The 16052-nt window shown below is 33.3% G+C and overlaps 1 protein-coding gene across 2 annotated transcripts; it reads right to left on the bottom strand.

Moving 5' to 3' along the window:
• Positions 1-1454: 1454 nt before the first annotated feature.
• On the bottom strand, positions 1455-15857 carry LOC128240906 (uncharacterized). Of its 2 annotated transcripts, none has more exons than XM_052957894.1 (9): positions 15699-15857; positions 14935-15148; positions 14393-14533; positions 14061-14171; positions 13371-13574; positions 12929-13191; positions 12361-12487; positions 11075-11274; positions 1455-5217 (listed from the first exon to the last, which is right to left on the bottom strand). In XM_052957894.1, exons 1-9 carry the CDS (start codon positions 15855-15857, stop codon positions 5173-5175), a joined length of 1464 nt encoding a protein of 487 aa, XP_052813854.1. In that variant the 3' UTR covers positions 1455-5172. The 2 variants fall into 2 exon arrangements, with proteins under 2 accessions (XP_052813854.1, XP_052813855.1); XM_052957895.1 differs by lacking the exon at positions 15699-15857 and adding an exon at positions 15249-15382.
• Positions 15858-16052: the final 195 nt, after the last annotated feature.

Below are 16052 nucleotides of genomic sequence, written 5' to 3'. Positions count from 1 at the left end.
TGCTGGAATGGGTGTTAACTTCCAAACATACATTGTTGTCCTTCAAAAGACATATACAATTTTGTTCAGAAGATTGGTAGGGCTTGCAGAGATGGTAAGCAGACAATGGTTCTTATGATTTATACTCGAATGCACTGTAAAGAAATTGATATAGACATGAAAATGTACATTGAAAACATTTCTTAGTGCAGACGAGAAAAATTACTTTCAGCATACAAAACCATGTGACAATGTGAAGCATTTGTGAGCTGTGATTTATGTACTCAAGTATGTGCATGCAAGAGTAGCATTTGTTCTACTTTAGGCCATCCATACTTTATTTACAATGAAACAAGGTGTCTTAGTGTTAATTCCAGTTCTGATTCTTCGAACGCTTGTTCATCTAGTGATGATGTTTTTCTAAAGTTCTAGAGTGCTAAACGTAATGATTTGTAGTTCTTTATAGAAAAGAAACAACAACAAGAGAATGCCAATGCTTGTCTGTTATCATCATTATAATCAACCCTGGGACTCTGTTTACAATACAATATTATGTTCAAAATACATAAGTACTCAATCAACTGCATGAAGCAGCACATTATTATATTGGGGGTATCCGACAATGGTCTGTTATATTTATTCCAACAAGTGTTACAACTACAGTTAAGAATCTTCCTACACAGGTGCATTTGTTTCATTTGATTTTGTTATGTCTAGTTATGACCATGTACATGTTTTTGATTGAAACTGCATTTTAGTACCACTATCAAAGAGTTGAAAGTGTATACCTAAACAATTATTATAGCCAGAGTTAAGCTACACATGTGTGGATTGTCTCTTAATATGTGTGAAAGGCTTTGTGTGAATATTACAGCTTCAGTTGTTTTTCAGTTATATGCAAGGTTAATTAAAATGTTTGTATGTTTGTGACCAAGTCCATCACAATAACTGTTTTGTTATATTCTATTTTTAGAGCATGTTACTACCGGTAGTGTACACTTCTGTATTTGTAGTATTTTAACGAGGAAGACTGTGATTGCAAGCTTTGTAAAATTTGTGTCAAGCTTTGTATAACGTGTGACAATATACCATTTATAAAAGAGACCCTAGTGCAAACTGAACCATAAACAATTTGTTTGCAACTAATGGTAGCCAGGTGGTTGGCGCACTGGCTTGACAATCAAGAGGTCGCAGGTTTGAATACAACCTCCACCCGGCATATTTACTGTTTTGATAAAACCTAAGAATCATTATCATGGTTATTAGCCTTCCACCTCTGTTTCAAGTGGGAAACTTGTCAATCTGTTGGAGTTAACTAAGACGAGCACTGGTATGGAGTCCTGGACTTGACTGCCTTTAAGTGACCATTGTTAATAGAACAATAAACACAACATACACACTAACAGTGAAAAGTCATTTAGAAGTAATATCCTTTAATGATTAAGTCTTCAGACTGGAAAACAACAAAGACCAAATAATATTTATTAAGTTTATTGACAAAGAAAACACTTGTATGTCCAATTTCCCCTAAAATTAACTCCATATGTACATGTTGGCAATTTTACATCATTTGCATATTATGTTTTATATTTTCAGAATTAAAACATTCACTCAAACAATGTAGTAAATATTTACTACATTATTACAGGTCATTATAATTTTACGATGTGTCGCCTATCAGAAGTGCCAATAATCTATCTTGTAAAGGTCACCATGACCCTGAACTTTGACTCCACAATATATAGGGTTCATCTTCTAACCATAACTAATGTGCAAACCAAGCTTGAAAACATAAAAGTCGTTCAAAGTGTTCGATTGTAATCAAAAGCAAGGTGCTTTCGACGACAATGTCAGACAGAGTAAGCCATGCCATGCCAAGCTTAGCGGGGCACAAAAAGGTTATATCAAAGATTGTACTTTAGGAATCGTGTTTATTTAAAAGACAGGGTCCATACTTATCATGTAAAAAGTTTGAGTCAAAGTGGTAGATTTCAGAAAAAATGTCAGTCTAGGGACTGCCAAATATCAGTTAGTTAGAACTCCTGCAAGTAAGCAATAATTACAAGTAAGGCATACAAAAAGGTTTGTTTCAGGTTTCATACGCCTAACAAAAAGGGTATATATGTAGGTCCCAGACACTTTTTCCGATATTTTTTGGTGAGCTAGAGCTTTAAATCATCAATAATATCGTATTAGAAACATTGATATTAATAAAGGCATATAAGGCATCACTTTTAACTTTTAAATTAAACCAAACGAATGAAAGGCCACAGAAGGTATAGGATAATAGCAGAACATTACAGCTTTACATTAATAATCAACACGTTAAAGAAAAGAAGAGAATATCATTTGTATACAGATACAAGTATATAAGCAATACATTGGCGCATTTTTAACAGTGGAGTTTGTGGCCACAGAGCTATAAAATGAAAAATAAACATGATTTATAGAGGTAAATATTTTTTTTTATTTAAAGTAAAATAAATGTAAATCCCTTAATATTTGAAATACGGTCGGGACAGAGCCGCCCACAATACATGTATGCCAATAGCTATTTCTCACATAAAGGAAGTCATGATATTTAAGTGTTGCTGACACACAAAGAATGGTGATTTAATTTAATAAGGTTCTCATGTGAGATAAAACACAAGACGTAGTATCCATTATTGTTGTTTTTGTTAGTTGTCTTAATAGCATGTGTATTATATGCCAAGCAAGCGTATATCTAAAAAATGAAACATGGACTTGAACATCGAATTATAATGTGGCCGGAACATTACGTTTTGCTTCCCTATGCCAGATGACTAAATCACAACAACCCATCAAGTCTGATTTCTCTTATTATGAAGGTTACGAAGAGTTAATTATAACTTTCAATTCAGCGCAACTGAAAACAAAAATTAAGAAATGAAATGACAGAACGAAAGAAATCATCTTGAAAAAAACACTGCTTTAGAGGAACTATTTGACGTTAACTTAAATAACAAGGCATCATGACGTCGGTTAACAACTTCGCAAGTGCTATTTTGTAAATTGTACAAAACAATATTTTTCTATAAGAATTGAAGTTTAAAGTAATGCAAGAATAAAGATCCTTCCGGTCCTGATCGAAAACTGTCGGGCAAGCCACATGGCCGGTACAGTTGATCGGTAAGCCTCGTTACCAGCTTCCGCAAGTGCCATGGCTAGGATTTTTTCGATCAAGACCGGAAACACATTATACATATGTATATATAGTATTATTTCAACCTTGTTTAAAAAGTAATATATCATGCATATTAAAAGATACAAAAAAATACAATTTAAAAGGATATACAAACACAACCTGTTATAACAATATAAATTGTTATCTAATTAAGTATACAAAATTGTGATTTAGAAACGTTCTTTAACAACATTAACTTATAATAATCAATTTCTTAGCGTAAAATCAAATACACTTTCGAAATGCTTATACAACTTGTATGATAAAACGAAGAGTACTCTAAGCAGAGTATAAAATCAAGCCAATATTAGGGCAACCTAAATTCCTTGATGCCATTTTTTTTTTGTAATAATATCTTAGACACGGTATCGGTATATATCCGTACTGCTGATATTTACTGTCGCTAAGAGAAAGGAATTCTCCTGTAAAATAATTTTGTAATCCGGTACGAAAATACTCGGTAATTACCGATGACTGTGTGATTTCATTGATATTAAATTTCTGATGTAAACAGACGACAATTATAATAATACGGTAAGTAAACGATCTTGAAAGTCTTTCTGGGTTCAAATGTCAGTTTGTTTTAACAACAAACTATTGGTCGCCTTAAATTGTTTTGGAATAACAAAATAAATATAAATGACTGACTGAGTAATGGTAGATTTGTCAAGTCGGTCGACAGTATTTCCTCATGTTGACAAGTTTCTTATCACTCAATAAGCAATGTTATACTTGTATACTATCCTTCATACAAATAAAAATTAATACTCTTTGATAATAAAAAAATATTTTTCGCTGTAAATTTTACAGTTCAATTCAGGTGTCTTTGTTAAGCACTCGATTGAAGAAAATTACATCGACATAATTTAATTAAATGCAGTTAGTATACAGCAGGGCTACAACATTTATTTCACACGATCATAACTGCCAGCAATCTGCGTATTCCTCTTTAGAATAGTAAAGTTAATTTTTTCAAGTGCGACTATTTTTAATATTAAATGTATTCACTATCGTAAATATGACATAATGGAACAGTAAATATACAATTTAAATTATATCGCATATAAACCAATTTATGGTACAAATCATACTTTAATTAAACACTGTTTGATCTTTGGAATCGTCATCACACTAAATACTACTAGACACTACTGTAACATCAAAACACAGGCCTTCTTATAAAAGGCATACACATCACACAACCCAATAATCAAATAATAAATTGTAGTGAACTAAAACCAAAAAAAACATAAAACTAATATTCAAGATTCACAATCAATACATCAGAAACAAACCTGACAAACTTTCATATGACTTTGCTGATATTTGATCAGACAAGCATTGCAACTGTAGCAACGTGCTTTAATGGTTTGAATTGATACCTGATGTTTGATTATTAATGAAATCATAAATATCGGATGAACAACAGTCATGTTTGTTGCTCCGTTACAATGATATGTACATGTGTTATGTGTTCACTAAGTGGTGCTAATCAGAAATATTGAGAGACGCTTCATTCAATTGTCGTTAACTTGGTATGGTGTCTTGTGTGTTTCATAATCATTTACCTTTTGTTTGTAGAACATTAAAGTCGCACAATATAGGTTGATGCATATAAGCCGTATGCTGGCACTTTTTTAACCATGGAAACTGTGGCCACGCAGCTGTTAAACATAAGAAGATTTTAAAGGTTACTATGTTTTAGTATGTTCCTGAATCAAATGCCTTTTTATCATAAAAGTCAGATGAGTTCAACATGATAATGCATTAAAATTAAAAAGAAACAACATTGTTTTTGCATCAACCTATAGTGTGTGCCTTTAACTAGACCACATACATTTGGAACGGAAATTGATACTACATATGCATTTATATCAGTGTCATGAAGTGATATCTTCTAATTATCACCGATGTATCATTGCGACCATCAACTAGTTTAGCTAGTATTGACCTGGAGCGAATGTTCATCATGTGATGAAGGCATTTGATCAAAAACGTGCACTTAAGGCGAACTGCTGTCGCCTTTTCACTGCCTGAAAATAAATCATTCCCAAACATCATAAATAAGACACCATGAATAAATTTGAACTTGGCATATGCAGTATTGAATTTAGTATTGATATGAGTATCGTATAAGTGTACTGTGCATTAACAAAATTACCAATCATGAAGTCCTACACAATACATATACATATTCATAAATGAATGGTTACCACAGGGAAAATAATAGAAATAAGGATGTCATCCTTGGAATCATCCGTATAACCGGTTAATTTTGAACTGCCATTCGAATTACCATTTAGCATATACATTGAATAAAAGGTCACCATTCCGCTTGTTATTGTTGCACATTGTTTTTTTAGATATTGGCTTCCAATATCATTTCTTACTTTAATCGGCTAAAAGAACACAACACGTGAGAAGTAAATACACGTAGAGGATTGGCATGGTAGGGGTAATTTCAATGCGTTATTGAGACATATCGTAACATATGTCCTGGTCTTGAATACCTAATTGGAAATATAATGCAGCTTAAGTAAAAACAATATGATTGTATATACTATTTTAAAAAGGATTAACGATTTATTTGTGAATGGAATTCAATTTAGATAATGTCATGTTTGCCTGCTTGTATTGGTATGGAACCCCAATAATGTTTTTGCTCTATATTTGAAACCGGCGTACCTAACATTGGCATCCGGAATACCGCCCCAATTGAGACAGAATCTAGCGTGCAAAGGGGTGGTCACACCCTCAAAATATGCATTTTCTGTAATCGGCTTCAATGTCAAGGTTAAATAGACATCTCTCAAAGGAGTAAAAGTATGAATAAGCACATTTAAAAGAAAATGTAGTAGAATCTTTAGCGTAAGGCCTGACACAAGTTAAAAAAGAAAACAGCTACATACTGCGCTACTTTCATTCACTTAATAACCTTGGTCATAACTTAAAGAAAAAAAATCAAAATTGAAATATTGTCCCCGTGTTATCACTGACAACATGCAAAAGTGTACCTAGGCCCATAATAATATCTTAAAAATGTCCGAAATTGACCCTATGTTCGACTGAACAAAAACGACACAAGACGACCATTCGATTTTTTTAACATACGAACATGTTCTCCCATACACATACACAATGCATCCCAATGTGCATTCCATTACGGCGACACAAATTTAAGCACAAACGATGCTTAAATTGATTTTGTGTTTTTTAAATCCTTCTTGAAATTTAGTGCTGCTTTTATTCAAAGATATTGCAAAACTCTCAGAAATTCCATGTCTGGCTAGATATATTAGTTTGATGGCAAATACATTTCTGGACACAATGGTTCGTTTGTAATTAGTATCAGTTAAACGGACGTCAACAAGACGTTACAATAGAAAAATATCAATTTAGATACGATACTAGTATATTAGAAAAAAACAAAAAACAACAGTTATTCAAGCATAGATTTAAACTTTTTTAAAGTTTGGTAAAACGCAGTTGTATGGCTCATTCTTGAGTTGTGGTCCTTAAAAGTATTCAATGCCCACGACGGGGAATCCACGTGACCAAATGGTAGGTTTCAGTGCAAGATGGTGTCACCAAAACGCTCGACTCGAGCCGAAAATCAAGGTAATACATATAATAATAATCTTTTCTTTAATTTTTAACATAGCCTATCATATGCCCACCTACCTAGTTTGTATTAGCATATCCATGTTTTCCTTGAAACTTTAACCGTTCTCGAGAACACTTCGGCAATGTTTCCAAAATGTACGAAATCCGACTGGTAGGTTACAGTTCCATTTATCATTTTGGCTCGATTTAGCGGAAAATGAGGTTATAATTTGGGAAAATCGCATATAACAGTTTTGTTTAAACATAACAGGCACATGCATTTGGGAACGAATATTTTAATGATTTTAAAAGATATGAGAACGAAAAGAAAATGATAGGTTTCAGCTCCGATTTTTGAAGAGATAGGTTGCAGTTCCATATTTAGGTTGCCGTCTGGACTGCAGATTCTTTGACTTAGTTTTAGTGTTCAAGCCAAACATATAGGTTCCCATAAAACTCAACTGATATTTTTCTATACCATTGTTCTTTTTAGATAGTTATAACATCATCTAAAATTATAAAATCATTGAAAATCACATCGAGACTGCTGTTTTTATACTTTTGATTTTTCTGCTTACAAATTTATAAGGTTACCATCATTAATGATTTGTTTTCTGTGACAAATTGATGTATTACACGTTTAGAGTTGAATTGTTAAACCATTATCTGTGATAAAATCTGCACACACTTTTATTGTATGACTTGTCAATCGATGTTTTGCAATTTTCGATATATCATATGGAATGCATTTTTATCTTTCAGACCAATGACACGAATAAGAGAGTCTTTCCCTTCATCAACCTAAACGAAATGAATGCAGGATATCTAAACAGCCAACCAAAACAAATGGCAGCGATACAACAAAACAAAAGAAGTGTTCAGTGAGCATTCGTTTGATCACAAGGTGAGGTCAAGACTGGCCTCACGCAGAAAGAAAGCGACAGCACCCACAGACAGAAATGCAATACAAAGGGAAACTTTAGGTGTACGTTGGGAAAAGGCTAGATGAAATTTGTCGAAACAGCTTCCAACAAAGATCATCGGAAAAGACTCATGTGCCATTCTCATAACAAAAAAACACGACAAATATATCCATTTTCACTGTAAATATCATAATAAAAAGTTCATCATGTTATGCTGATGCCGTTCTTACATTTGATATTTTAGCTTTAATATATATATGTGTGTGCGTTATAATATTAATCAATCAACATTTTGTGTTAATTGTTGAAGAATGCCGATTGGTGCATGTCAAAAGCAACTTCCTATATGAGCTTGTATATTTATTACCCATTTACGTTTGAACTTTTAAATCGCTCCTTACATATTACATGTCATACATACTTGGTCACCAGTTCATGTAAGCAGAACTCATGAAAGGCAATGTTTGTCATTTTAGTTAAGTATAACGTTTAACTTTGTTACTTGCGTTTGAACAAGATCAACGAATTAAACTCGACTGGTTTTCAATGTCAACATGCATTTTATATGTAAAAATATTGTTTAATCGCAGGATGATGTGGTTTAAACCTAGCTTATTCCTCCATTGTTTAATTATAAAACTACCTTCGTCGCTGTTATAATCCTTCCGTGTCATGAACATGCATTACCTGACTTAATATCAGTACTAGAAAAAATATGATGTAAGATATTGAAGAGTTAGCTTTCGATTAATGCGCCGTGTTGAACAACTTCGGACCAATTGAGACCACCTTTGTTTAAATGAACAAATACCAAACAAGTGATTGGTATTTTTTATTTATTAAACCTTGTGTTACCTAAAGGTAACTTCAACTAAAGAAATCTTTAACACTTGATTAGGATAAAGATTATAAGTTTCTTCCATGGCCGAGAGTGTAAGATAGGTTCATTCCGACCCGAGCATAGGGTGTTTTGCGGAAACGAGGTTTACCCTTTCTTACGCGAGCGGCAATGGTAGATGCTTTTTCTCCCACCTCAGTTAAAAATAATTAAGTAAAAAATGAGTTTTTTGCTGGAATTCTTTTGTGCAGAGTGAAAATAATTGCGTATGGATATGAGATAATTCGTGGTTGTCATGGATATGCGCGCAGTGATTCCGATTAAATCAATAGTAAAATCGGTCTTTAAATAGTCCTAAGGAGAGTGAACCATTATTTCTTGAATGGTGCGTGAAAACTGTTTTATGGTGACATTCGAAGCGAGAAATAATTAACTAGCATTCTAAATATTGCCACAAGACAAGGTTTCCATGATGCTACAGACGACAGTCTTCAACAAGGGAGGTAATTACAATGTGGTGACCATTAAAAAGGAGTTCCATACGGGCATTTTATCTTTGCCCGTGGCTAAGAATATCTAGCATGGTTAAATTATTGGATGTACTTATCTGAAGTGGGAGAACAGTTGTATCCATAATACTTCACATAATAATATATCGGCAGTAAATAAATAAAAATGTTAAACAACCTGATATTATATACACGACGTGTCCATATATATATATATATATATATATATATATATATATATATATATATATATATATATATATATATATATATATATATATATATATATATATATCTTTAATTCATAAAAATAAAAACAGTTTGTCACATTTCATTTCCTCCATGCTTGTATACAATAACAGTGATACAACAATCACATTACATAATTTGCAGTCCAGACGACAACCTTTATATGGTACTGCAACCTATCTCTTCAAAAATCGGAGCTGCAACCTATCATTTTCTTTTCGTTCTCATATCTTTTAAAATTATTAAAATATTCGTTGCCAAATGCATATGCCTGTTATGTTTAAACAAAACTAAAGTGTTTTTTTTGCGATTTTCCCAAATTACAACCTCATTTTCTGCTAAATCCGAGCCAAAATGATAAATAGAACTGTAACCTACCAGTCGGATTTCGTACATTTTGGAAACATTGCCGAAGTGTTCTCGAGAACGGTTAAAATTTCAAGGAAAACATGGATATGCTAATACACACTAGGTAGGTGGGTATATGATAGGCTATGTTAAAAAATAAAGAAACTTTTATAATTATATGTATTGCCTTGATTTTCAGCTCGAGTCGAGCGTTTTGGTGACGCCATCTTGCACTGAAACCTACCATTTGGTCACGTGGATTCCCCGTCGTGAATGCCAAATACCTATGCATTTTTTATGCATTTCTGTATCATGTTCCGTTCCGAAATAAACACATATGTACCATTAGCAATAGCTCTGCCAATATGTGCTACTTGTAGAAAAGAGCATCCTTTACATATATTGAGTAGTATATATGAACTGTACCGGTGGTATGTTACCGGAATAAGAGGTGTGGGGTCGGTGCTACAGGTATTTCGGGCAATTATTAGCCTACCTGGCATAAACTTACGTTTCCATCTTGTTTTAGTATTGCGTTCTACCATTTTGTACATTGAACAACACTGAGTCATTATAAGCACGGATTACGTGTTCAGTTAAACATTATTTAGAACAGCTTCGCGGAAGAAATAGGGGGTGTTTGCTGCACTGTACTGTATGTATTGATAGTTTAACTTTAAGAATATGACTAAAGTCTCATTTTAAATTGTAACGTAGTAATACGAAATATTTTATATCTGTCATATGTTTGTTTCTATGTCTCTTTCTGTAGTTTTATTGATGAGTTCTCATTTAACTCATTGCCCCTCATTTAACCACCTGCATGCATTTCCTATATTAAGTTTACTGCACGGATACCGTTTTAACACCCGTTTCGGTTCTTAGGCACGCATGCACAGTCCCCATATTTACATCGGATAAGCGCGAGCTGTCCCTTGTTCAAAAACAATAAAAGTCCTTATTATCACATACACTGTGTTTAATGGTAAATAAAGTATTGAGGAAATGTATTTCTAATTATGTGCATTATGTATTTTCTGCGCATTTATATTCGTTTTGTGTATTTATTTGATGTTGGCAGTTCATATATTTGCATTGGATAGGCGCGAGCTGTCCCTTGTTCAAAGACAATACATGTCCTTATTATCACATATACTGTGTTCACAGTTAAGTAGAGCCCATATTACTTAGAATAACCCAGTAAGATTCGTAACACTAAGAGTATAGTAATTTATGTTTACTGTTCATGCAATACGATATTTAATAGATAACGCAACAATATTCAATCGAACGAAAACATCGGAAAACTAGTATTATCATATACTAAGAATAACAAATTTACGCATGATGTATTGCCCTACATAGAAAAGTAAAGTACATTGCTCTGTAAATAGTGAAATATATACTAATAATAGAATACCTGTGGTTTTGATGATCCTGGAAACTGTCTTTCAATTTCTTTTAGCAATTCTTTTAACTTATCCTCATAGTCATATTTGCCGCTGAAGTCAAAATATAGTTTTGTCCCACATAAAATCGCCAGCCATCCATCAGGCTTGTAGTTCCGTTCCATGTACAGTGGAATAATTTTTTTCTTTAATGCAAAGGCATACTCAGCCTCTGAAAAATCCATGCATGTTTGTTGTGTTAAAAAACGTCATATAAAGTGTATATACAAAATACGTAAACTGTACTAATAACATAAGACTGTGTTGGATTATAAACTGAGGTAATCTTTTAAATAAACTACAGGAACCATGGACTAAATCCATTGCTTACTTAGTATTTTGATGACTTTCTTTATATCAATAAAATGTTAAGAAGGAGCACACGGTGTAAAATACAGTAGTAAGTGAATGTTTAAGTGATATGACATATAAACCTTGGCATGTTGTTCCCAACCTCTACACACTTGATGCAATAATGAAATGTATAATTAATAATATGCAAAACCAATTATACAAATCTGAACCACACTTTCCGATGTTAAAGCTTTTATTTTTGAAATGAGTGAAGGAAGGAAATGGATGAAGCAGAAATGTGCGGTGAGCGACCATTGTTTTGAATATTTAATGACAATGTCCGTATACGTAAAGGTGCCCTAAACTACACCCATGTCAAGCTAAACAACTTATTTCATAGGAGATTCCTACTTTGTTTGATATAAGAAAAAACGACACCCAAGTGCAAATTGAACAAAACACAACGACATGAAATCACGCCCTTGAAACCGGGCTATGTTTAATAAGCAAATATGCTAAAGAACATGAAAAAGTATCTGCACGATGGATATTTTCAGACAGATATAACTCTGCAGTAAAAATCTTATTTTAAGCTAAAGAAAAAAATCAATTTCAAAGCGGTATAATGGGAGTTTTGCACTAATGACAACACAATTATTTTATTGGATTGGATTATGCCATCTTGGCCCCACATCGCCTATTTCATACCTTAACTATATCAAGCCAATTCAATGTATTACAATGCAATTTTGAAAATTAAGAAATTTAGCGATAGCGATCGTGCGACATGTATGAATAAAATGATTACCTTTAATGCCCAATGTACAGTTTCTACATATTTTAAAGGACTTGATTAGTAAGTCAAATTGCCGAGTTATGTGTTTACAAAACTTCGCGTATGGCGAATATAAATACCTTGTGTTTATAAAATATTAACATTCATAGTGATGAAAATTAACTGTACCAGCATGGCAGTTATTACTGTCTTTGTACATCTGTGACATGCATATCAGTACAATTTCAGCATCTTCCACAGCGCGAGCCATTGAGTCGAGTGTGGAGCCTGACATATTGTCAACATCCATCCAAACCTTTCAACAAAAGGAATACTGACAATCAGTTTCGAGTGACGTAACTCAATCGGTTACTTTAAAACCAAAGACCCATTGGATGTTGGTGTAATGAATAATTAAACCAGTAAATATTTTAACCAGATATCAACACTTTACTTCCACTGAAATCATATGTAAAATAAAAGGTTTCAAAATCAACAAAATGACGACATGCCTATTATGTTTACGGATGATTAGTGGTTGGGGTATAGGAGCAACACTATTTGTCTTCTCCTTCTTTCTAAATAATTTTCGACGGAAGTACACTAGAAAGATATATAACTTCCTCCTCAATAGGGTTCATTCAGCTTTAATTTGTTTGTGGTTAATTTGTCAATAGACACCACCACATTATTTTAAACTAAGTTTATCGTATTCGAATCAAGTGTAAAACGTAGGTACTAAAATGCTATAACTTACCGAATATCCACGTCTAGAAATTCTTTCTTTTATTTTCAATAGAACTTCTCTGTGGGTCTTATTGTAGGATATCATGATATGTTTCTTTGCTTTGGCGTAATTCAGAATTGATTTCGTGTTATAAATACTACCATGTTGTACTTTAGTGGTATACTTGTTTTTACAATCGTCCGTTTCTGCCGTTAGTTCAGCCCTAGGCTTAGAGCGATCTTTTCCTGTAGTATGTGTTTGGTACTGTGTTGCAGATAGTTTGTATTTTTCACCTATTAATACAAACACTTTGATGATATTTTTTATACGATTACCTAACTACTTAACTCGCGTTTCAAACTAAAGTATCAACATTGAATAAGTAAATGGCAATATCGTCATGATATTTATTTTGTATCACAAGTGGCAAAAGCTTATATAGATCAGTCTCAAAATACATATTATAGCAGACCTGTTCTCCTGTAACGCCTGTTCTTTGATTTGCTCAGTTCATCGCGTATAGTCCACAACGCTTTACGCGAGGCACGTGCAATATCTTTGTCAGTGTCTCCTTGGAGTTCGAGGAGAAGATCCACTATTCCAATCTTTTCATTGTCGACAGCTTCTTTCTTGTTTTTCTCGTCAAAACATAGTAGCCAAATTGACTGCAAACTTTCTGAAAAACGAGGAATGACTTAACATTATTCACTTACCTGCGTTTAATGATATAAACGTTTGCTATTATCAGTTATTCTCATTTTCATTAATTTTGTATATATCATATAAGTTCGCCCAATCATTTCTATTTTATGAAGATGCATTATCATAGTTTTGATATATTCCAATTATACTGTTTTATTGCAATAATTTACACAACCACATCAGCAATTAACATTAAATATAGACATAGTTTTTTCTTTAATACATAATTAAAAAGATGTATAGAATATTTATTTAAGCATATTAAAAAAAAACATCTTTACAAAATCAAAATAATATTACATAAAACCGCGTGTGCATGTTAAAATACGTTCAAAAAATAGCACTGCTCCATTTTTACCATTTGATGTAAGTATTATACAAATGGTAAAAATATTGCATTGATAATGTTGTATTACAATCGAGTTTAACGTGATTCAAGGAAACAAGAGCAAAAACACACCCATTTGTTCCTCTTTTCCATTGACCTTTCCAAGTTTACACAACAATTGAAAAGCGCCCAATTCAACAAGCATTCTCTTGTTTGCATCGTTCCTCGCCAACAAACGAATAGCTGCGTTTACGTATAAGAAATAACGTTCAATGAGTGACATCAAACAATATATTCTAGAAATGATATGAAGTCTATGATATGGTTGATGATCTATCCTTTTATGTTTTTATATGAACATGAAAACACAGCATATTTTATCAATATAAGATATTTAATTAGTATGGATGTTATTATAGTCAACTAAACTCAGTTTAAAGTCCTAGCATATTAAATTGACTTACTATGAGCAACAGCGCGTGGGCATGACCAGCCTCTTACCCTTAGCTCGCTTTCTTTCAATCCTTTTGCAAGCAAGTTCAATAACTCTTCAACTCGCTCTTTGTTTGACAGTATTACATCACATTCTTCTTCTGTCACTAATGCTGAAACGTACGGCATTGTGCAGTAGCACAATTATTTCAGTATCAAACGCCCCAAAGGGAAACTTTTCTTAAATATCCTAGATGGAAAACAACTAACACAGTCGCCTGGTAAAGCTACTTTTCTTCGAAAATGGGAAATTATATTATTTTGGCCGCAAAGCCATGCTTCATTTGGCTTACATGATGGTCTAGTACACTAAAGTTAGGACGGACATATTCAATAACAATTATTTTATGAGGTGTTTGCATAGATAACCCTTTGCTGACTTAACTGGTGGTATGTTGGTTGTTACTCTAGTAAATCAATACAAATATGACAAATATGCTAAATATCATGTTTTATTATGTTTGCATTATATACAAAAATGACGTTCCCAAATATCTAAAACTTTAGGAAATACCTGCTAGCAATGTCAGAACCTGCATCCAAATGTTAGGATCTTCTTTGGACAGAAACTCTTTTAAAGCATCTGTGAATCCAACTTCTTTCATTTCGATAACTAGATCATCCCTTGCGGCAATATTAAGCAATGGGGCTAAGAAATAATACAAAAATAAAAGGCCGGGGTCATCAGCTTTGTAGACTTTATTGTCGTGGATTCTGTTGAAGATGCCCTGCAAAAAATGTTATTTCGTCATTGCAGTGATGTCCGGATAACGCCCAAACAGATACATTTGTTGAAGTACCCGACAGAAACGAACGTAAAATACTTACCATGGCAATGAATTAGTTCGCAGATGTTCTATTCTGCTATCACTTAATAAAATGACCGGATAAACTTGTTAAATCCCCAGTAAAAAGAGAAGCGCATTTATGACGAGTAAAATGTAAAATTATGCAAATATTATAAAGTGCTTTCTTCTACACACATTAATACACTCTGATAGAAAACTAGAACTGGGAGGCCATGAGAAAGTAACACTGGTTGGGACCGAACCCACAGCCTCTTGGACGACACAGGTGGATACCTGTAACATCTGTATATAACATGATTATTAGATTTCCTATACTCACATAATCTTAATTGATTTGATATTAAACAGTTTGTAAATATATAAGGTAAATGACTACCCAAAAAATGTTTTGTGATAATAGATATATTGAACGCTCATTGGGTGTAAGTTCGTATTTTAAATTGAAAAATATAACTAAAAGAAATCCAACCGTTTTGGCAAGAAACTGCTTGCTCCTCTCAAGAAACACTCTATTGCTGGAAAGCTTTTCGCATAAAAGCACTGAAACCTCTGAAAAACGTCCAAGACACGTCACTACATGTTGCAACGTAGCTGTAATTGTGAGCACTTCGTTATTGGACTTCATCATTTCCTCTAGGGCGTTGATGAAATAAGAACAATACGCATCAGCAGCTCCGGTTTCTGCAATTGCGTCGCCTACCTTTCGGCGAAATTTTAAAAGTACTTCCTTTGAGTAAATCGTTTGATCCTCATCAGTTATTTCAACTAGAGCCCCAGTAAAACGCTTCAGATTCCATTCCTTGGAACCATCATCATCATTATT

This window comes from Mya arenaria, chromosome 7, assembly GCF_026914265.1.
Source record: "Mya arenaria isolate MELC-2E11 chromosome 7, ASM2691426v1".
Classification (NCBI taxonomy): Eukaryota; Metazoa; Mollusca; class Bivalvia; order Myida; family Myidae; genus Mya; species Mya arenaria.
This window is presented reverse-complemented; position numbering and strand designations above follow the sequence as displayed.